Source organism: Syngnathoides biaculeatus, chromosome 20 (genome assembly GCF_019802595.1).
Source record: "Syngnathoides biaculeatus isolate LvHL_M chromosome 20, ASM1980259v1, whole genome shotgun sequence".
NCBI classification, from domain to species: domain Eukaryota; kingdom Metazoa; phylum Chordata; class Actinopteri; order Syngnathiformes; family Syngnathidae; genus Syngnathoides; species Syngnathoides biaculeatus.
Window position 1 is genome coordinate 7,672,881 of NC_084659.1, and position 24,442 is coordinate 7,697,322.

General features: G+C 45.1%; 2 protein-coding genes across 3 annotated transcripts in view; one reads left to right on the forward strand and one right to left on the reverse strand.

Annotated features, from left to right (window-relative positions):
- snd1 (staphylococcal nuclease and tudor domain containing 1) overlaps positions 1 to 24,442 on the reverse strand; it is a 112,645-nt gene that overhangs the window by 46,472 nt on the left and 41,731 nt on the right. The window contains exon 17 of one of the 2 annotated variants that reach the window (XM_061806065.1): positions 20,354 to 20,554. The exons of the other annotated variant lie outside the window; for it this stretch is intronic. Coding sequence (XP_061662049.1) covers positions 20,369 to 20,554 — 186 coding nt within the window. The 3' untranslated portion in view covers positions 20,354 to 20,368. Of the gene's footprint in view, positions 1 to 20,353; positions 20,555 to 24,442 lie in introns of those variants that run through there. 2 annotated transcript variants of the gene reach the window in all.
- Positions 10,975 to 15,258, forward strand: lrrc4.1 (leucine rich repeat containing 4.1). Its single transcript, XM_061806063.1, has 2 exons — positions 10,975 to 11,458; positions 11,579 to 15,258. Exon 2 carries the CDS (start codon positions 11,837 to 11,839, stop codon positions 14,681 to 14,683), a length of 2,847 nt encoding a protein of 948 aa, XP_061662047.1. The 5' UTR covers positions 10,975 to 11,458; positions 11,579 to 11,836; the 3' UTR covers positions 14,684 to 15,258.

Here is a 24,442-nt window from a genome sequence, read left to right on the forward strand (position 1 = left end):
GTCGAGGAAACAGGAAGTGGCCTATGGTTGACTGACAATTACTGTAACGTGACATTTTGTAGCACTTGTCACATGACATTGGGTTGCTGACTATTTTATAAATATGTAAAATATAATCAAAATGAAACTGCCATTTTTGCAATTCATAATACTGTAAAAGATACTTTTGGTCAACACACACACACACACACACACACACACACACACAAAGATACTGATGCAAACTTTCAGAAGCAGAATCTCAAGGACAAACGCAATTTCCATTAGGCAACAAATATGCGTTCCTCTAAAATGACACGCTGTGGCGACCTCTAACGGGACAACCCGAAAGAAAAAGAAGAAGAATCCGAAGATACGACTAAGACGGAGAACCAACGCGGTGAGAGAACATTGACCAGAAAACATCGTTGAAAACTAAACACGCGTTACCTTTCCCGCTTTGTCAAACTTCCGGCTGCAAGTATTCATATCAACTACAAGAGCTTCGGTTTCTGCGCTCACGCTCCACTTGCTGCCACTCTACGAATCAAATTAAGATTTCATAATGGAATTTTAAATATTCATGACTTGGTGCCCGCCGTGACAAAAGTGCGCCTGAGATAGCCCGCTCATACGTTGCGACCGAGGTGGCGTATTAAAGCAAGCTCAACAGGCTTACAAGCAAACAATCTAGAAAAATGTCGGCAAATTTGCCGGTTATTCAGTCTTTAGTGACCACGGTGGAGGGAAAAATCGAGAAACGGGGGCTGGGGGGATTCCGAGACAATCATGGCAAGGCCGTAATCATTTGATTCCGCCTCTTTTCTCTATCCCCTTTCACCAGTCGACGCAGCAAATGGCATCGCCAGCCCGTGTCACTCAAAGAGCCATTTCTGTCCTCCCGGACTGTCTGTGCTGACAGATTGAGAGAATGAGGCAGACAGTCGTGCGAGAGAGCAGAGACGGAGGCATTTTTCAACGTGGCTTTTTGTCAATTTATGTGCGCTTGTCAAAAGCGGAGAGAGGGAGAGAGAGAGAGAGAGAGAGAGAGAGAGAGAGAGAGAGAGAGATCCGCTCGGGCTCCACAGTTGAAGTTTTACAAGAGGGGGAAAAGTGTTACAGGCGACCCAGTGAAGAGGCACTATGTGATGCAGCACAAATCTGAGAGCACTGGATTTGAAGTCATAGACCTTTTTTAGACTTAGGGTGGGAATAACAATTATGTGGTTTGCAATATTTTGTCAACAATATGATACAGTACAATATACTGCAATTCCCATTTATCTGTGGAGGGAACTGTACTTGTAGAAACGTGCCAGTGTGCACAAAAAGCAAACAATTGGTATAAATGATAAACGCATACTAAAATGACAACTCAAGTGTTTCTACTATGACTAAAATGTTTACCATTTTCAGGATAGTCACAAAGCACATTTGTTTGGCTTTCCATTCATCCATTTTCTTTGCCGCTTATTCTCACAAGGGTCGCGGGGACTGCTGGAGCCTATCCCAGCTGTCAACGGGCAGGAGGCGGGGTACACCCTGAACTGATTGCCAGCCAATCGCGGGGCACATGGAGACAAATAGCTGCACTCACAATCACACCTTGGGGCAATTTAGAGTGTCCAATTAATGTTGCATGTTTTCGGGACGTGGGAGGAAACCGGAGCACCCGAGGAAAACCCACGCAGGCACGGGGTGAACATGCAAACTGCACACAGGCGGGTCCGGGATTGAACCCGGGACCTCAGAACTGTGAGGCCAACGCTTTACCAGCTGATCCAAAGTTTCACCCATTTGTTTGGGCGATTAAATTAAAATGAACAGAGCGGCATAAAATCTGTACAGATACTTTATCTTGAAGTTTAAGGCCATTATTTTGTCTCACCGTGATTTCAAACTAAAGGCAAATTAATTAGAAGCGACAGTTCGTACCTTGGTTTCAGGACCATTGTTTTGAATATATTTGACGTATTCACCCCCCCCCCCTCCCTCCCACAAACTCAAAAGGTTCCATTTATCTTGTAGTGTAAACATGGTAGAATAAATTGAAACATACAAAAATGTAAACAAAAAAAAACAAACAAAAAGAGCGTGTAGCAGCTGGGCTAAGCGCGGGTGGATCGATCACGCCTGCACCCCAATCCGCAGGCCACGTCCTTGGGCTGCACTTCGGGCGCAGTTACAACTGTCAGTCATTCAACGCGCACCGTGAAGTGTGACATCATGAAACAAATAAACCTGGTAAAACAACAAAAGGTGGTCAGGCCAAGAGGAAAATGATCCGACCGCGGTCGCGTGTGCATGGGGCAGATGCTGCCGTGTCATTCCTGCTTAGCAGCCACCGAGTAAATAGAGTTAGTCTGTTGCTAGACAACAAATTACAATTGGGTGGGAAATATGATTTCACCTCTAGCTGCCTTTTCTCTCGACTGCGGCCGGGCCCCAAGACTTTTTATGAATCAGTGCATGTGGCATCAGATGAGAGCGCAAATTAAATTGGACGCAGGCCTAAAGTGTGTGCGCATTCTCGTCTTTCCATTGAATTTCACCCATCAAAACAGAGTGCTATAAAAGAGGAGTGTCTGCACAGTCAGAAAGGCTTCAACATCAGTGCTTTATTAGCAGCCTGTTACTGGTGGGCATAGTCGGGAACTTCTAACCACCGCAACAAGATCGAGTGGGTTCACTTTCGAAGCCTTTTTGTTTTTGTCCTCATCTTCGCGCCCTACATGACCGCCATAATCCAGATGCTGCTAATCAGTGCTAACTTGGAGAGGACACGACGGATTAACGCTGGCAGAGGGCAGCGGGACGGAAGGCATGGAAGGACAACCGAAAAGCGGAAAATACAGCAGACAACTTGGTGTTTTGTTGCATTTCCACCACATGTAAATGAAATTAATGGAACATTATTGACATAACAATAGCGGCTAACAAGCTTTTCTCTCTGTTTTTTTTTTTTTAAATAACGTTTTAATTTTGTCATTCTGGGCAGTGAATCAAGATATGGGGGATAATAGCCAGACAAAGCATTGAAGATTGCAAAGCACCTGCACTCAAAAGGTAGATGTAATTAAATGATCTGTATCTGTGTGTATCACTGATTACACTTGATTCACTTGGCAGACACGCTTCAACGGCACCTTTCAATAAGATATGACTATTGTGTTTATCAATATGATAGAACTCTGTCGAAAACAAGAAAGAGATTCTATTTCCCCCGATGGAGCCAAAGGCAAACGCAGACACCCGAGTGGAGTTCGATGCAGTTCTAAGCGTGCAATAATTTGCTGCCTGTACTTCCTGCTCCAATACCCAACACGACACCTTTTTAGAAGCCAATCTTTTTGCCCACAGGCTGTTATCTCGTGGCATTTTACGCTCCAATGTGGCTTCCTCTAAACAAACTCAGGTGTCTGAGCAGCCTCTGTTTTTATTTATAACAAACTGTACGACAGCCATTGGAGAAATTTGCTTCCCTGTGAACAAACCGAACATCCAAGTCATTTGCAGACAAAAAAAGACATTTAAATGTGTTTTGAAGGTCTACGCCACTAAAACAAAAAAAACTTGTTAAAATGATCCTAAAATGACAGCCGCACATAAAAACGGCAAACTTACTGATTTCAGGCATGTGTTCTTGAGTTTTTGTGGGTCTACTCATGATAAAATGATGTTCATGCGACTGAAAGAAGAATTGGGGGATGAATTAAAAAAACAAAAAGTCAGTGGAACGGACCCAAAATGGCTTCTTCAAAGTGAAACGGCAAACTTCCAGGATGACTTCTTCAGAGTTTCTTGCGGGTTTGCTCATGACAGACAAATATGTCGGTACATTTCATGTTGCTAAGGGAAACTGGGTTGAGGGGGTGAATTTTCAGAAATCAGGCCCGATACCACTAACAGATATAGCGTTGACGAGGCTTAAAACGTCTTGTAAATTCTGTATGTGTCTTAAGTGATGCCCCCCCCACCCCCCAAATAAACCACAAAGTGCGGGGAACTGTAGTCTGGTTAAGCCTCGTACAGCAATAAGCGAAACCCCGACACTCAAGTAGTGTGTACTCACCCACACAAACAAGTTGCCCGGCGCACAGGTACTCAGGAGAAGTCAATCGACATCAGACCCCGCCGCTCTCTTTAGCGACGGCGTGGGAGGGCCGCCTCCGATGGAACGAGCGGCTGTATTATTGACTTTAATTTAGAAAGTGCTGCCTGCTGCTTTTCTTTTCCTTTTCCTCTTCCCACCATAGCCCAGACGGAGTGGGACCCTTGCCACAAATCTACCTCCAGAGGGGATACACCTGATTGCGCTGCTACGGAAAACACACTCAACCGTGGAGGCCTTTGAGTTAAAGGTTCGTGTGTGGCGCATTCTCATTGCTATTCACTCGCCGTTTCTTGCAGTTTGTGCCCTGCACCAACAAGTTGACAGTATCCATCCATAACACGGGCTTTAATGAACGTATTTAAGAGTTAAGACATGTTTTGTCCTTGTCGGAGCAGATGAGTTGGGAGTTTTCTACACTTGAGCTAAAACGTACACATACTGAACAATCCACTCATGAGTCAATTTCAAAAAGAAATCCTCACATATCACTTTCACAGGAAATGGAAAGGCAAACAGACCAAAAAAAAAACAAAAACAAAAAAACAAGGTTTTAACCTTAGTTGTCCCCGAACGAAGCATAAAAATGGTCGATGTGTAGTCCATTACTCAGCGACAACATTGGCCAGCTGCGAGGAAATAAACGCAGTTTGTGCCTGCTTTATGTACACATTTGAGTCTCGTAAATAGGTAATTTTTGCACCTGACAAAGAGTCATGAGTCCCCTGTTAAAGTGAAGGTGACCAGTGTGTACTTTACCTTGATTGCACTTCAATTGGCAAAGCAGAACGTGCGAATTCCAAGACACAGGAAACCTTGAAAAATTATTTTAAAATACTACAACTGTAGTATCTTCTTTTCCTTTCGGCTTGTTCCTGTTAAGAGTCACCACAGCGTGCCATCTTTTTCCATCCAAGCCTATCTCGTGCATCTTCCTCACCAACACCCACAGTCTTCATGTCCTCCCTCACCACATCCATCCACCTTTTCTTTGGTCTTCCTCTCGTTCTTTTGCCTGGCAGCTCCATCCTCAGCACCCTTCTACCGATATACTCACTCTCTCGCCTCTGGACATTGTCCAAACCATCGAAGTCTGCTCTCTCTAACCTTGTCTCCGAAAACATCCAACTTTGGCTGTCCTTCTAACAAGCTCATTTCTAATCCTATCCAACCTGCTCACTCTGAGCGAGAACCTCAACATTTCCCTTTCTGCCACCTCCAGTTCTGCTTCCTGTTGTTTCTTCAGTGCCACATTCTCTAATCCGTACAACAGGGCCGGCCTCACTACTGTTTTAGAGACTATGCCCTTCATCCGAGCAGAGACTCTTCTGTCACATAGAACACCAGACACCTTCGGCCAACTTCCGTCCCGCTTGGACCCGTTTGTATGACTGTAGTATACTGTTTGTGAATTTGATGTACATCAAAAAGGGACTTTGGTGTGGGTCTTCAGGAACAAAAACGTGTTTTTGGATCTTTAGCTACGAATGGTTATGATTTTGTTTGAACAGTTTGGGGAAGGCTCTTTTCGTCAGTTTGTACTCAGCCGCCCTGACCTTAACCCCATCAATCAAACAATTTTCTGAACGGAGCTTAAATTCTACCGCCAGGTCAGTGGACAGGCCTCGGTCGGAGTAATCCTGTGCGACATGAGGTGAAACTGAGATTTCAGGATTAGAGGGTTTGGTTGCAGCAACACCGCAAAGGTGGCGACTTTTGATAAGCTTTAAAGGATGTATGGAGGGCACCAGGATAACAGTACGGCTCATATTCAAATGTAACAATTGAGTTACTGGATATATGTGATAAAGAATATCTTGGCATTATCGCAGTTTCTTTTTAAGAGCTTTAAATGGTAGATCAGATTACCTGCAGATATCCTGTTTTAAGACTACTTACACTGCTGGAACTCATCTATCAAGGCTCCACGTGCTGAATGACTGTTTGTGGCTCATGCTAAATTCAACGGAACGGTTTAGGTTTGTCCAAGGTGAAGGGTTAGGAAGCAAATGCTTTTTTTTTTTTTTGGCTTTGTAGGTACACAGGAACAAAGGAGAAGAGGACGGAGGCAGGGGGTGGATCACTGCAAAGATGGCAGCTTATCTGCCAAGTCCAAAAGATTTAGATGCTCCCGCTGCCATGACTGATTGTGTTTTACCTGCATATTGTCTGAAAACAGATACATCCATTTTTTTTGCGACCTGTCAGTTGGCAAGGCAGCATTCTGATAAACGCACTTACGGAGATGCACAATGAATTCTAATGGGGCTCATACAAAAACAACAAAAGAACATTTTTCAGAAGTAGGTTAAAAAGGCACTTATGTCGATTGAGTTAGGGAGTGCTAACGAAGCAGTGCCTTTTCTTCTGCTTCCAGCTAACACAGCGCTACAGCTAATCCCAGCTCTGGCAGCCACTAGGAACACGGCTCGACATAATGAAGCCCATTAGTAGAGAGACAATGACGGCTCACTAAAGCTCAAGCACTGAATAATGCGGGATGAGAGGGGAAGGAAACATCTTTTTGCCTTGAACTGTCATGACACGATACTGCCCTCATCTGAGAAAGCGCACGTATGCTGAATGTGTTCAAATCGGAACTGAAAATATGATCAAACAAAGGAACACGACAGAATGGAGCTCGAGTTTTGTCACAGATTATCCCAACTGGCCATACAGGCACCACTAATATGACCTTTTCTGCCCGCAATATTAATCTCTGGAAGAGCTGCGTCATGATTAAACGTGTGGTGCTTATGAAATATCACAAACACGAAAGCTGTCTGCGACTGGTGTGTGCGCGTCAGTAATCTCTCGCAGTATTAATTCCTAGAAATGAAGATGAAAACGGGGATGCCTGTAACCAGGTCTTTTTTTTTTTTTTGAAGGTCAGCATTGAGTTGCATGCCTGTGTTTCAGTGCAGAGGCCTCGAAAAAAGAGCTTTAAGATTTTATTGGATCAGCTCGGGATGCAATCAGATACTGGGACATTACAGGCCACTTATAAGGCCACTCAAGTTCATCAGAAAATTTCTTAATAGTCCTCAAGACAGAGCCGAATAGAGTGCGGCTTGCTTCCATTCTGAACAAAAACACTTTTAGGCAGCCAGTTCAAGGCAGGATAATTGCACTGTTCCACTTCTTAGAAAACGCAATACAATAAGCCAGACAAAATTCTGCAAATTGCCATTAAAAAAAAAAAAGCACCAGAGACATGTTGGAAGAAAAGATGGTGATCGAATATCAAGCACTTTATGGAACTAAGAAAGGCAAAACTCCTAAGCACACAAAAAAGATGAATACTATACAAGAAAACAATACAAGATGAATTTCTTTCCAAATATCTGAAAAAAAACTGTTGTCACAATAATGCTGACGTGATTCCATTGTACCTTTATAGTTGTGTCGGTGAAATTTGGGATAAATCACAACTACGCACTTTTTTCCCCCCAAACTCTTGTAATGTACCACGTTTGTTTCACAACTGCAGGGTCAATCGCATTCAGTCATATAGTGAAGTACATGCGGCTGGAGTGTGGACTTGCGCTGGGACTCCCTGATCCTGGGAATGTCCAAAACCATTTGTCCTCAAATTCAGATGTATATTCCACTAATCTGATCGTCATTGGTGCTATTGCGCACTGTGGGCTATTTAATCCAAATGGAAGTAGTGACACACATACATACGGAAAAAAGACAGGCTGCTGACCTACATGCGACTGGCCGAAGCCCAGATTCGGCAGCCCTCGGCCCAGGGGGTGCTGGGCTGTGTTGGGTACAGTTTGTATACACCCCTATGAAAGACCACGGCCGTCAAAGCCATACCAAAGTAGGTCGTGCGATACCCCCAAACCACATTCGGTGCCCTCCAGTTTTAAGGAGGCTCCAGAGAGCCTACGGGGGAGGCAGAGGGCATTGGGGCTGGCATGATGGTGTGAAGGTCCCAGATATCTTGACAGCTCATCGGGTCGTCACCAGTCGGTCGGTCCTGGAGGTAAGGCCTGACAACACTCGTCTCGTCAACGTGTGTTTTACTGTGAACATATGGGGCCCCACTGTGTGACCTCGCTTCATGGCTGCTATCCACTGTGCATACAGTAAACTGGCACAATCTAAACCCTGGGAACACCACTCCAAATCCAACAGCTTAGCTGAGTGCGAATATGCCCTGGAATTACACTCCACTTGTACTCCATGTGAATGCTACTCGCAGAGGAAGGGTTTTTTTTATTTTATTTATTTTTTTCCCCCCTGGTTTGTCATGCTTTCCCCCCCCCCACTCTGGGTTAGACTTGCACACCTCAAAGGTTGACAACAAGGTTTTGACAGGCTATAAAACAGGTTTTATATCCCAATATACTACAGAGCGGGGGAGATATGAGGAGACGGGAAAGTGGACAGGACGAGGAGCCATTGTGAGGTATGTTCCAGATCAATTTCCCTTTGGACAGATTTCACTCGTTCCAGGTTACCTGCTCATCAAACAGTGCTACACTATGGCTACAGAGCACCGTAACAGCAACAATCACACACCCAACTGCAACTTAGTACCCTGGTGTGCCATTTGAGATCTGACAATCAATGAGGAGGGTTCAGTTACACAGCATCACACTGGCTGCCCTGCAAGGAAATTCCTAGTCAGAAGGGAAGAGCTTCACCCTAACGGAGGAAAATCCCCTCTGTATACTCATGTGGCCGCCATGTGGTCCATTGAAACCCATTGGTATTCAATTGCGGTGAAGTAAAGGAGAAAGTCAGTGGGTGTATAATGCAGGAGCTCGGCTGTGTGCTCCTTGTGCCGGTGGGAATAGTGCACTGCGCTATTGGCGCTATGACCTTTTCTGCCTCCCGTGCTTACTCTCTCTCTCTCTTTTCCTTTTCCCACTTTCACACAATTATCAACTAACTCACATACAGACCGAGCACTGCTGTCACAGGTAGCTTTAGTGGCTATCAATTACACGCAAACCTTCCCAGTTTAATGGGCATGGGTCTTGTACGAATCCTCACCGATATTGGGGTGATGGGACTGTAGGATGCATTTCTTTTAAGTTCAACTGTTGCAAGAAGTGGAAGGTAAAGCACGTCTTGTTTTCTGACAACTGTCTTCCTGAGTGACCTCTATTGGCATGTGTGTTTTTCCTCCCATTGAGCGTTAAAGACTCAAATGTTTAGGAGGCTCTAATTACGTTCATAGGTGACAAACGTGTGAGATCAAGAGGCAGTGCTAGAGAAACCCACTGGATTCCTGGAAATTGGAGATCATCTTGCAGAAAATATGGAGAACCTGATCCACAGCTAAACCAACCGATGAAGTTAGTGTCTCACCCAAGGGTAGTTTGGGGGTCCTCTGCCTTGCTCAAGTGTACCTAGCAATAAAAAATTTCCAAACTTCAAGTATTTTGGTCCCCAGTGGGGCTGGAACCTGTGACACACCGGATTCACAGGTGGTCTGGGGCGGATCCTTACCCGCTTGCGGCCACCATTTTCAAGTAGGAATATCAGATATGTACTTAAACTCATGTAGAATCAACCCTGAAGATGGCAATCAGCAGAGAAAAATTGCTTCCGATTACAATCACGAGTGACACAGTGACAGTCGACGTGTGAGTGTTGACGGCAAGGAGAGCTGAGGGTAAAGTGAGCTCAGATGGAAGGTGAAGTGCGGTCATGTGGCGTAGTTATCCGCATCCTGCACAAGCTCAGGGAGCGAGACTCGTCAGCAATCCATTCATGTTTCTCCTGAGAACAAAACGTGAAGTGTGAGAGCGTATTCTTGAATGGTATGGTTAACAAGGTGCAAGCCCCCCCCCAATCACCTTGGGCCAAGCGACAGGAGCATGTTTAAAACGAACAAAAGTGCAGTGGGACAACAGGAGCAAACTGGTTTCAAGCTATACCTCTCTAAAAAAGGTCTGAGTGCTTAGAGCTCAGCCAACTACCTCAGGACACTGCAGAGCGAGAGAGAGAGCAAGAGAGATTGAGCAAGCGAGCGATCCAAGCTTGCTCCCCCCCCCCTCCCTCTCTCTCTCTCTCTCTCTCTCTCTCTGTCTCTCTCTCTCTCTCTCTCCTTAGCTGCTACAACGGATCCTTTCCACATCGACGCTACTGTTAACGTCACGCCTGGAAGCCCTTCTCGCACCCTGCGCTCAATTCGCCTGCCTCGCCGCTGTCTCCCCTGGTCGGACACCGCGTCGGAGAGGAGACGCTGATCGGTGCCACAGAAGGGGGGGGGGGTTTGAGAAGAGAAGAACAAGAAAAAAAAAAGGACTGGAAAGCAAGCGGATAAAAAGAACAGGGAAAGGAGAAACTGCGCACCACCCCTCCTCCTTCTGAACCTCCCCACCCCTCGATCAACACCACCTCTCCTTTGGGCGCTCCCCCCCTCCTCTCCGACTTGCATCCACCCCCCCGAAGAAATTGACGGATTATTGGGAAGTGCGCGGGAGGCAGGCTGCAGCTGCCGCTTTGTGCGCTTGGCAGGGGTGGTGCGCGTGCGTCCCCAATTTGCCGCACGGCCGCTGTGTGCGACAACTTGAGAGGAGATGAGGGGATAAGAACGGCGCGGAAAAGTCGGGAGCTGCGCCGAACCTTTGGGAGCCCCTGCCGAGTGCGCAGGAAAAGAGATCAAAAAAGAAGGGGAAAAAAAAAATCAAGTGGAAAGGATGCTACATTGAAGAGGGACAGCGAGAAGAGCTATCAAACTGACCAACCGACCAAATGATTGACCACTGAAAAGTGGGCACAGGAATACAAAGAGGAGGAGGAGGCAGAGGGAGGGGAAGGGGGGGGTCATCTTTTTTTTTTTTTTCCTCTTTTTTTTTTTTTTTTTTTAAACACTCCGGTTGTCAATCTACTCCGGAGCGCCTCAAACAGACAAAGAACGCTGTAAAAGGACTGTGGAATTTAGCCTTTTTTTTTTTTTTTTTTTGGTCCCGTCTGACTCTTTTGGACAACTGTGTCAAACGACCAGTGCTATGGAAACCTGGACGAGGTGCCCATCGAGGGGATCAACTGTCGGATTCCAAGGACAAGCGAGGCAAGAGGAGCTGACTGCCAGAAGCCAGCAGTGGAGAACCACTTCTTTGGGAGCCTGAGCGGATTCCCGTGTGCAATCTTTTTTTTTCCTTTTTATTTTATTTATTTTTTTTGTTGTTGCTGTTGCTCAAGAGACAAATCATAAAGGGCCTTCAAATCTTTCGGATTGGATGTATGGATTTACAAAAGGGCTCATCCTGGTTAAGCAGGGCAGTTGTTAAAAGGCTTTTGTTGCTGCTTGGGAATATATGTGCATCTCAAGTGAGTTCCACAGCTCGTGGTGAGGGAGACTATATATCTGTGTTCAAGGACCAGTAATGTTAACTTGAGGTAGGTGTCTGGTGTTCCAACCCCTCTTTGCATCAGTTTGCAACACCCTGCATTCTTGACTTTGTAATATGGCTTTTGGTTGCTTAATTTACTACTATGTCCTTCTCATCCATGTTGCAGAACAGCCAACCCCCACTTCCCATTCCCCTCACACTTAAGCAAAGAACATGGGAAAACATTAAGATAGTCAAAAGTCTCCTTCCAGTACCAGTATGTCCCCTGTCCATCTTCAATTTCCTTTCCGCTTTTGAATCTGGTCACCAGATTTCTAAAGCCAGTTAACCATCTCTTCCTCCTGTACCACAAGACCTCCCCCACCCTCCTCCCCCCCAAGCCCCAACGCACACCACCAGCCCCCCAGATGATGCTGAATTATGAATGTGCCACATCATGAGTCTCCTGGGGAGGGTAGCTTCGCATCGTGCCAGGAAAGCCGCCCTACTCTGCGTAGTGTTCCTGATGGCACGAGCATGGAGCAGTGCCTCGCTGGCCTTAGGGGCAGCGGCGTCACAAGGACCCCAGGGCTGTCCCCCACAGTGCTCTTGCAGTAATCAGCAGGGGAAGGTGGTGTGCACACGACGGGGCCTCACTCGCGTGCCCCCGGGCATACCGGCTAACACGCGACACCTCAATCTGATGGAAAACGCCATTGAGGCGGTGCAGGCTGACTCATTCCGCCACCTGCACCACCTCGAGGTGCTCCAACTTGGGCGGAATGCCATTCGGCAGATTGAGGTGGGTGCGTTTAATGGACTTACTAGCCTCAATACTCTCGAGCTGTTTGACAACCGGCTGACGGTGGTACCCAGTGGGGCCTTTGAGTACCTGTCCAAGTTAAGAGAACTGTGGCTGAGGAACAACCCCATCGAGAGTATTCCTTCCTACGCCTTCAACCGGGTGCCATCCTTGATGCGGTTGGACCTTGGCGAGTTGCGGAAACTGGAGTACATCTCGGAAGGAGCTTTCGAAGGGCTACAAAATCTCAAGTACCTCAACTTGGGCATGTGCAACATCAGGGGGGATATGCCAAACATGAGTCCCCTCAAGGGTCTGGAGGAGCTGGAGATCTCTGAAAACCACTTCCCCGTGATAAAGCCGAGCTCCTTTAAAGGCCTGAACTCACTGAAAAAGCTATGGGTGATGAACGCACAGATAACAGTGATAGAACGCAATGCCTTTGATGATTTACCATCACTGGTGGAGCTTAATCTTGCCCATAATAACCTGAGCACTGTGCCCCACGATCTGTTCTCCCCGCTCAGGTACCTGGTGGAGCTTCATCTCCACCATAATCCTTGGAACTGTGGCTGCGATGCTGTATGGTTAGCACGCTGGCTAAGGGAATACATCCCCACAAACTCAACTTGCTGCGGACGCTGCCACTCACCTGCCAACATGAGGGGTCGACAGCTCGTGGAGGTAGACCGGGGTGAGGGGGCTGCAATTCAGTGTTCCGCACCGTTCATTGCGGATGCACCAAGGGATTTTAACATCTCAGCTGGGAGAGTTGCTGAGCTTCGGTGTCGCACGGCCCAGATGTCTTCAGTACGCTGGCTCCTACCGAATGGGACTATCCTGACTCATGCCTCCAGTCATCTAAGAATATCGGTACTCAATGACGGCACCTTGAATTTCTCAAATGTCCTTGCTATCGACACTGGCACGTATACCTGTATGGTATCCAATGCAGCTGGGAAGTCCAATGCGTCGGCCTACCTCAACGTGAGTGCAGCTGAGCTCAACACATCCAACTTGAGCTACTTCACAACTGTGACAGTGGAGGTCTTGGGCCCGACCACAGAGATGCCCAAATCGAAGAAGACCACAACCACATCTGCTGCTACCGCGGTGGCTGGCATAGCGGGTGGAGGACTGGGCCTTGGAACAACCACCACAACTGCCTCACCCTCCGTCTTTCAACCAGTGTTCATCTCTACACCAACTGTGTTGCTACAAAGCACAGACAGCCCACCAGGTGCGGCGAAGCCATCTGTCGTACCCGGACTCAAAGGGGCCACCAGCAAACCTGGAAAATCTGGTCCGAGTCTGGATGAGGTCATGAAAACCACCAAGATCATAATTGGTTGCTTTGTGGCAGTAACACTGATGGCTGCCGTGATGCTCATTGCCTTCTACAAACTGAGAAAGCGCCACCAGCAAAGGAGTACCGTGGCAGCTGCCCGCACCGTGGAGATCATCCAGGTCGATGAGGAGGACCTTCCGCCACCAGCTTCTGCAGCTCAAGAGACGGCTCTCACGCTCCCTGAAATTAGGGACCATAACAGCATACACAAATTGGACTATCTCAGTCACAAGACGGACTACAGCTATCACAAACCCAAGGCTGAATACAAACCTCAGCCCGATTTCACGCTTCACAAGCCAAAAGCAGAGTACACGACATACAAGCCCAACATGGACTTCCATTGCCACAAGTCCATCCCAGACTACAGCACTCACAAATCCACACCAGATTTTAGCCTGCATAGACCAAAGCTTGACTACAGCCCCTTTAGGCAGGACTACAACACTCAGAAACCAAAAGCAGAAGACAGCCCATTCAAATCGGATTTCGGGACTCACCCAAAAGCAAGAACAGACTACAGCCCATTCAAATCAGACTACAGCACTCATCCAAGGCAAAAGATAGACTTCAGCCCGTTTAAGAGAGATTACAGTACCCAACCAAAAACCAAACATGACTACAGCCCATTACGATCTGACTACAACACCCAGCATAAACACAAGGTTGAGCATAGCCCCTTCAAGCACGACTTTGGAACTCATCCAAGATCTAAACCGGATTATAGTCCATTCAAGCCTGGCTACAGCACTCAACCGAAACCAAAATCGGACTATAGTGTCCAGAGATGTACACCAGACAGCAACTACAGACCCAAGGACCATTATAATGCTTTCAAGACAGACTTCAGTCCCCACAAAGCAGACTTCAGCGCCTTTAAATTAGGATTCAGTCCCCATGCTCAGAGACCTAAAATGGATTGCAGTCCACACAAAGTGGACTACAGCCCCCATAAGATGGACTTCAGCACCATGAAACCGAAATACAACACCTACAAACCGAGTGGCCATGGGGCCAAATGGACAGAGAACAATGTGGGCAATTCTTTGCCCCGAACCTTGCCCAGCACCATCACAGCATTGGCTGAGCCCTTTGTCATTAAAACTCATACGAAGGAGAAAGTACAGGAGACTCAGATTTAAAAAGGATAAGATGGCCCACCCCTAGGCCCCCGCTACTGCCCCCAAGCCACACCCCTTAGCCTTTCCCCCCAATTAAATCATGCAATAGAATGCACAATGAAAAAAAATGGACAAACGACTATTTTGTACAGAGCAGACGCAAAGACTGACAAGTTCTTGTTGTATATGGTTATAAATGCATATATATATATATATATATATAAATATAAATATATACATATATACACACACACATGGACATTGAAACTACCATGGGCTGGTGACAGAGAAACTTATATTAAAAAGAAAATCAAACTATTTTCTAACTTGTAACTTCTATTTAAAAGAATACATTGTTTAAGAGGCTGTCTTGACTTTGACAAATGAGGGTCGTGTTCAAAAAAAAAAAAAGAAGAAAAAAAAAGTGGGTTTGGGCATTCTGTGTGATTTTTTTTTTTTTTAAACCATAAAACAGAATGGAGCGATAAGAGGAAATATTTATACAGAAAAGTCATTTCTTTAATAAAAACCTTGAAAAAAAAAAAGCATTATCTTGTAAAAGCACTCGGAATTTGTACCGTGCCAAATGTTATAAATGCAATAAAAAGAATTTTTGTAACAAGCACACAAAAGGTAATATGCTGAAGTTTCCTGTTCTCGTGGCGTGTTACTGTAAAGATCAGCCTATTGCTGTCGATACTGCAGCAAGATGCAGCAGTATTGCTTTTAACCCCGTGCGCGCTGAATGACGAAGACGCTGTGAATCACAGCGCGGAGGTCCCATGCTGCTATTTCCCAATTACTACGTTGCTGACGTTACAACTTGAAACCGTAGTGCTTGATCAGGCTGGTCAACAGATTATTAGAACCCGACATAGATATAATCAAAGGTGAGTAAATGGCAACCACTGCAACAATGACCCAATTGTTCACCCGTGACTGATGACGCGAACCCTCTTCCGGGTTGAGGGATTTAGGAGCTGATGTAATCACACGTCAAAGAGTAAAAAGGTGATAAATGCCGATGAAATAAGGGACTGAAATTTGAAGCCTGGAAAATATAGATCCATTTCACTTTTCATTGTGCAGCCATTTGTTGTGCCTTTATTAATCAGCATGGTCGGGATGGGTGTGGGTTTGTGTGATGGGGTATTTAGTGTGACAAACGCGTTCGGGTCTCACCGTTAACTAAGTGTTCATTTCTGAAAATGCCCAGCCTTTATCATAATGCGCAGATTAGCGCCTGACAAAAGTGCAATGACGCGCAACATACGTGGTGGTCTGTAGTTTGTTTTATTCGTTCACGGAGCAGCAGGAAGGATGAGCAAAATGCCACTTAAAGCTCGAGAAACTACAGCTGTAAAACGAGCGAGTGAGAACGTTTCAGTATTTTGCGTCTGAAGGTGGAGATCAACTTCTTTTACCAGCAGTGGCGGATTTCGAAGCTATTTTTCTTTTTAATCTCAAATTTTCCGTCATATCCTGATGAATTTTAGATTTAGTAAACAAATGGGTCAAGAATATCAAAAGTCAATCTAACTTTCCTTGATTTATCTGCATGGTGGTAAAAGTTTGGACACCCCTGCTCGACATCTGCATGGTCATGACAGAATACTCAAGACTTAATCGTCACTACAAATGTTGATCATGGAAACAAACAAGAGATGCATCAAATGGGGCGTTAATCATCAAAACCGCACGCCTGCGTCAGACTCCCCGTTGTGGTCGTAGTGCATGTAGATGAGTTTACATAACCGGACAGAAGGAATGGAGCGTTTGGAGTAGATGTGGTGGCGGCGTACCTACGCCGCATTATAATGTGCAAGTGTTGTGGTTAGCTTCGGCCCTTTAATAATATCCTGAGAGAGGGAGCGTGATGCGTGCGTTTGTGCGGCACGGCAATTGAACTTGGGAGTTTGTGTTCTCGTCTTGTGTCAGAATGAGGGGGAAAAACAGGAAGGCACTGGATGTTCCGGCAAAGAGAGTCTTGTGGCGTCAGTGAAGGGGCCGCGAGATAACAACACAGAGGGGGGTCTGCTTTAATACCAAAGGGCTTCGGCTTAATTAGTAGGTTGTCAGATGTGAGCTCCACTTCCCACTAATAATTGTCATTGGACTGTGGAGAGAGTGAGGTCGGGGGGTGGGGGTGGGGGTAAGCCCACCGCAGTGCAGCATCCGCTCGCTTGCTCGGCCCAACAAAAATCACTTACAGTGATATCGACGAACTCGCCGTTACTGGCTTTCAGTTGATAAGTGCGGCTGTCTTTTAAATATCTGAGGAGCGCATTTTGCAAATGTCAAAGCATTTCACCGGGGTGACATTTTATAAAATAATAACATTTTTTACATTGATCCGTGCCTAAGTAAATATGGTGAGTCTATGTATGTGTATTGGTCTCAAACTGGTAATGTTACCATGAATGACGATCAATGTGCAAATTGCATCAGCGCATTCCGGGCTCACAATAACGTGACGCTCTTTCATGTGTGTGCTATAAAAGGCTTCTTGTCATACTCAGTCAATGCGGCCACACGGTCATCCATCAGCCAATGGGCTCGCCTCTTACTGAAGGGCACGTCTCCTTGGGAAATGCTGCGCTCCATCTCTCCCTCTTGTTTTTCTCCCCCCCCCACCTCTTATCTTCCGGTCTGTTTATTAGCCGTCGTGAAAAAGGAAGTAAACGGAGGATGTATGACGTTACATGTAGAGATAAAAGATCAAAGAGCGAAAAGATGATTTATTAAAAAAAAAAAAAAAGAAAGAACAGGTGCGGCAAAAGGGAGCGCAACGGGCCCAGGGAAAACGAAGCGAGCGGCGCAAATGTGATGCAAGAGTGCCAGCTACAGATGGAATGGGGGATATGAACGCCAGGGCCATGTGGCCACCACGGGAGGAGGAGGATGGTGAGGAGCGGGGGGAGGGCATGTCGTGGATTTGAACTGCTGATACCAGTAATGGACAGAACCACTGGAAGTATTTAAAGAATAGGACCTTAGGGGGGGCTCAGAGAATATGAGGGGAGGATGTTCGTGAGGTCAGCGCAAACGCGACTGGGGGGGGAATTACGAGTGGCAATATTAACCCACCTGCACGTTTTTCTTTCCGCCCAGGAGATGACGACTCTCTTTAACTGGTCACGGCATTACAATAACAGCAAATAAACATGAGAAATGACAAGCAAGTTTTGTGTCGGGGGTCAACCAGGTGAAAAGTGGAATGGCGAGCGGTTATAATAATTACCCAGTTATATTGCGTCATTTCTTATATTTACAAGGACGGGTTAAAACTGGGTTTCTGTGGTGCATGTGCGCCTTCGGGGTGTGCAATATTAACAGTGGAATGATGCTGCGGTATACTAATTACACATTTACTTTGCTCCTTTCTGAATTTAAAGGACCGCTTAACGCAGCGTTTGCTAAATGAGGTGGTGGGGGTATGCGAGCACCCTCGAGGGGTGAATAAAATTAAGTGCAATGGTAACCTGCTATCACAACTTTACACTGAAATTGTTTTTTTGATTGTTTTATTTTTTAGTTTTTACAAGGAAAGCTTTCCACAAGATTTCAAAAACTGGGGTGCTGTGGATTAAAAATGAATCTGTTTATTTAGTTATTCCTTTTACAAGGACACCTTTGAACAATATTTCCCAAATAACGAGTGTACGAGAGAACCTTCCTTGGGGTGTGCTAAATGGAAAGTGCAATGGTGGTCTAGTGTAATAATTAGTTACACGTTATTTATACATGATGGGCCACTATGGGGTATAAACGTATCTCTACTGGTAAGTAAGCAAGCAAACAAAGACCCAAAACGAGCATCTCGATCACTGCAAATCGCCACCGCACGCGGCTCCTGACGAACGGCGAGAGCACGTACAGCGTGACTGGCCAGTCTGCTAGTGCAGCGGGGCTATTCTGAGCAGGCCTGCGAGCGTGTTGCCTAGTGAGTCAACATGAGTCAGGGCCAGCCGGCGAGCGCGCGCTTTGGTCCTCGTGTCAAATTGAGGCCTCGGACGGCTTTCAGAAAAATTCACGTCGGGATGTAGTTTCATACAATCGTGGCACTATTATGATTCCGACATAAAATTCAAGGTTATGAATGGTGCGAAATGAAAAGGTTTGCTGAAAGGCCCAAGAAGCAGTAGTCATGCGTAACAAGGCGGCACCTTCGGTTTCCACTGAATTGAGTATTTCATGTTTTAAGGTTTAATATTTATGGCTATTTTTTCATCCATATATTTACTGTAATTTTGACCACTACATCATTAGCAAAGGCTAACGATTACACAGACTAACGATTCCACTGTGTTATAATGTGCATTTAAAAGAGTATAACTTTGCGTTATGAATGTCTGCCATCTTAACTCATTCATGGGCAGGGTGGCAATTTTTTGCCTTATTGAGATAAAAGTCTCCTAACAGGCTACAATCAAGGAAATATTATATATGATAACTTTACTAATTTATGATATCCCAAAATTGGGATGCTGCCTGGGAGAGGGTACTTGGGTTTTCTTAGATCATCCATCAAAAAAACAGAATCAGAATAAAACATTTGAATATTTTGATACAGTATACTGAAGGATATAATGTTTGAAAATCATGATGTCCCAAAAATGGGACGCTGCCCACGAATGGGTTAATCACGGTACTAAATTCATCTCTTGAAAACAACTCGTATTACTGCAGCTAACTGAGCAGTTGTGCGCGGCAACCTTCTGTTCTTTGTGCATATCAGTCCATCTGTATTACAGTGCCTCATGGTGACTAAGGCAAGCACATCAGAAGAACTCCAAAATTAATTCATCATCATGCACAGATTCTTTTGATTCAACTGTATATTTTTTTACAAAGTGCAATACTATACGGTGCTTTAGATTTAAGCCATCGGTCAGAGAACCTTGTACAGGGCAGTGTGTGTTCCCTTGATTGTAAGAAAAACACTCGCAAAAACCAGTTCAGAACATTCAGATAGAAACACTTCCTTTGATGCATCAATTTTTCATTGCGCTTATCCTCGGCACATTGTTCAATGAAGCTAACGTGTGTTTGTTTTTGGAATTTGGGAGGAAACCAGATGAAAATCCGTGCAAGCGTGCAAACTCCACATAGGGAGGAGGCCAAACCTTAGAACTGTGAAGCAAACGTTATTTGTACTATCTAGAGATTACTGTACTTCAATGTCATTACAACTTTATTCATTTATTTTTGGTCAATTGGTTATCATCCAATCGTGTGATGCAACTAGTCTGGTATATTAACACTCCCTAACACCAGGCAGATGTTTATTGCTCTGTTCACAGGTGAAAAACATCACCCGTACTTTCGCAGCGGACAGAGACGATTGGGGGGGTGAGCCTCCCTTTTTACGAGCCTGTCCGGCGGGCCGAGGCACAGTTTGCATCATAAATTACGCCCGGCGCGATCAAGAGAGAGCGGCAAATGGGGCATATGTGCAGAAGGGAGAGAGGGGGGGTAATGCTGATTAAGACGCAAACACACAAGCAGGGCGGCGGGGGGGAGGAAAAAAAAGTGGCTGTAAACTTCACTGCATTTCTTTTTAGATTTATTGCCCAATAGAAATTATAATCACAGGGCTAAAAATACAACTCCGTGGACAAGAGCAGCCTGAGATTATCTTTTTTGTCCCACTACCAAGTAAAAAACCTGGAGTAGTGGATTCAAAGAATGCTGTTCAACTGTGTATTATAGGTGTTTGATGGGGGTCGGGTGGGGGCGGGATTGGTTTTCCATTGAGCGAGCCGGAAGAGTTCTGGATGACTGTTCTGAGGGGATTTCATCTTCTCTCAGTGAAGAATACATGTGTGGCTGCAGACATTTGGAGGATTGAGCAGAGGTGGAATTGGGGTGATAAAACGTCTCCCTGCATTGCTGCAGACATTGAGGAAAAGGCGGCCGGGACCAAAAACACACAAAAAAAAAATAGAGGAAAAGAATTGATAAATCCACATTTATGATTTTCCTTGTGAGCATGATTGAGCAACTCGAGGGCGAAAAAAGAAAGCAAAATATTGACACTTTGGATGGCTTCTAATAGTCGCGGGGCACCAACTTGACTTAGATCGTTGACCATGTTGACGCGACGCCATGCTGAGCACGGCAAGCGATGAAAGGCAATGTCAAGATGAAAGCAGCGACGGGGCTGCATTGGATCGCTCGCAAATTTTCATGTCAAGGCAGAAAATTATTCAGGCGCTGCGGCAAATGCTGGCGTATGTGAATAGGAAAGTACCAAGGCTATACGAGTTGTGCAGTCAATATTTACTATTAAGTAGTATATGAGTAAGGGCTCAGACAAAGTGTTGACACTGTTGTCCTTTAATAATACAACTGGAAAGGTACATCACTAGTGATGTATATTAGGTGGTTTGATTCAATTATATTCAATAATTTGATAATGGTCTAACAGATTTTTTGGAAATATGTTCAAACTTTACATCTAATTAATTTTTCTGCACCTATATAGGAGTTGTTATAAAGGGCTAGAGCTAAAAGTTTCAGCTTTTAAAAACCTCAAAAGGGAATTCGGCATCAAAGAGGCTTTGGCTAGTGGGAGGAAAAAAAAAATCTGCACAGAGTTGTTAGATGTCTAAAAGCCGATACGTTGGGAAGACTAAAAAGCAAAAGGGAGGAAGAGAATCAATTACATTTACTAAGACAAAAGTAATCCGTAAATCTCCAGACAAATCGGTGCTCTTTGTTTCAGGAAGTGATTCATGTAGTTCGAGGTGCATGTCATATTTCTTTTAAAAAAAAAAAAAAAAGAGAAAAAAATGCTGTATATTTGGGAAAAGTCATATAAAAGCATATAAAAATCTAAACTTCTCATTTTACCAAGAAAATATAGTATATATGAATAACTGCTGAACTCAATGTAATGATCTGAAGTACGTTTTTGAAAGTGGTTGTACAAATTTTTTTCTTACAACCCAAAATTTATCCAAGCTCGCGTTGCATGACTCAGTAAAAAAAAAAAAAATAAATAAAGCGAATCCTGAAATAACCCTTTAACGCGACCCCTCGGGCTATCTTCTGTCTGAAGCGGGCCGCAGCCCTTTTCCGAGTATAAAAGCTCACATTCTTTGAATGAGCCAATTTTCCTGAAGGGACAAGCGCTCCATCGGGGCGGGCCGGCACGGAGCAGATGATTTTATAAAGATGTCGACACGGAAAGCAGAATCAACTGTTTGGGGGGGGGGGGGGGGGGGAGCAGGAGAGTCGACTTGGCAAGCGCTCAGCCTCCCACTCGCTTGGCAGCGCAAGCACAAACTGTTTGCTCACAGCGGTACATGCGTCCATTAGTATTGTTCCAGGAGATAATAACTTGCTGTGCACACTTTGAGTGTCACTTCGCCGCCAAATGTGGTGAAACCGCTGGCGTGGATGAACAATACGGTGGCAAATATATGGAAGAATAGGGATACAAAAAAAAAAAAAATAATCGTAGATTATCACTTGTGATAGATACGACTAGATCAAATATTTATGCTGGCTGACTTTAATCATGTCATTTTGTGGTTCTCCATATTATCCAAAATGCGCTTTTTGAAAATGTTTTTAAAGTTTCAACAAATCAGAATAAAAAAAAAAAAAAGTCACACAAAAAGTTAAGATGCACTTGAAAAAAGAAAAATTTGAATACTAAAATAAATAAATTTTGGATACTAGTATGTGGACGCACAACTGGTTTTCCAGAAAACAATCCCCTTCATCTAACACTCCTGAGAGATGATCACGCATCATCGTATAACAATCGCCAGAATGACGGTGCGCATCACGGAAGAACCACGATAAGCTCGCAAAACTTTGACTCGAATAGCCTGGCCAATCGGTTAAGATTTCACCGTAATGTCAGCAGAAGAAAAGTCTGGATTCCACAATGTGTCAATTGATGAAAGTGGTGACGGTTAGCACAAGTGAAAGCTGGTCTTTGCGGCAAACCGGAGCAAATGCCACAGTTGCCCCTGTGCCAGCGTTTCATGGCGCCCACCACCCGTGCATACGCTCCTGTGCACTCAGCCAGCTGAAGGGCTTTTTAAAGAAAGCACGTTTCTAGAGCACACCTGCACATCTCTCCAATCTGTCTCCCGCTGCTCCCACAATCATTATTTGCATTCAAAGCTTACAACCCAATCTTGTGATGGTTTTATTTTTTCCCCCCATTTATGAAAAGATTTTGCCAGGCTTGTCCTTTCCCTTTATGTTTCACTCTCCTCTGGGAAAACACGGGGAAAGAGAGCTTGAGGATGGTGGTGGGGCTTGCGGGGCCGGGACGAAGAGTTGCTGATCCCTGACACAGTCGCAGAGATTGCCGCCACGTCTAATAAAGAAAGGAAAGGAGATGCTGAGATGGGCGCAGCATTGAGAACGCGGATGCTGCGCTAAGCTGGTCAAGGATTACCGCCTTTAAAATCTTTCCTCGTCACAGGCTTCATTATTATTTATTCTTATCTGTCAACCATGCGGGTGCGCATAGATTAAAAAAAAAAAAAAAAAGTATGAAAACATGGGAGAAAAGGTTGGAAATGGAAGACATAATGGGGTGGTGGGTCACCGGGGGTCTCTTCTTGACAGGGGCCGGATGCTGATAAGCAAACAAATAAAAGGCCTGGCATTCAATATCAGAAAAACAGACAAGCTGCTTTCACAAGATATTCAGTAGGCACTTTTTTGCATTTCTACCATTAAATGTTAGTCAACAAAAAACTGACACATAGCATGGACGACAGCTACGACCATCTTATATCAAAGTGAGTTAAGGGTTGTCCAAACTTTTTCCACCAGGAGGCAAATCTGGGGAAAAACCAAAAAGCAAAGAGAGCACGGGAACACTTGACTTTGTTTCTGAAATATGCTAAAAACCAATCTGAGGTCTTGTAACTTTCAAATTGTGTTGCGTTTGTTATACGTTAAAAAAATAGTGGGCCACTTATCTACCATGCTAGCCTCCACAATACTGAACGTGTATCTACTTCACATCCCAAGCTACAGATCTGCCCACCGACTGGATACGTCTACCAATAAACCCATTTCATCAGTGTAGTCTTTCTACCTATCTAACAAGCAAAATATTTTAATGCGCCTACTGAACCGATATGGCAATGCACATATTCACTCAACTACCCATCAAGTCGAGAAATACATAATACTTTACTTGATAGCATTGAACAGCAGCTCTTTATACAAATGTGAGCACAATCCAGTTCCTCGTGTTCAATGGTCTTTTCTTCGGAAAGAAGGTTATTATCCTATCAAAACCCAATCCACTAAGTCCCATTGTACGGACAATGACGGAGGAGTCAAATAAGGAGGAAGGACAGAGGGGTTGAAGAATGTTCAATAGCATGAGTGACTGGAGTATGAAGTGAAGTGGAGCGCGAGTGGCGCAGGCATTATTATTTCCTAGCCTTAAATGACGCCAGAGAGTGCTGCAGTGCCCTTCAGGTAGGAGGGAAAAGGGCTGAGAGGACTCGGCTGGTCCCCCGGCACCGAGCGACTGGGTATTTGAACTCTTTGCAGAGTGTATGCTTATCAAGAGTGGCTGGCCAAGTTGCCATTCACGTGCACACAAACACGCACACACAAACACTTGAAGTGTAAGGTCGTCCTCATAAACGAGTCTGCGCAATAAACCGGGAAGCAGATTTTTTTTTTTTTTTTTTCCTTTACGCTCATCTCGCCATCTCTACTCAGGTCCATCCATCTCTGCCCCCCGTAATGGCACGAAAGCAGTTATGTGGGTCGCCGTATTCGCACCTC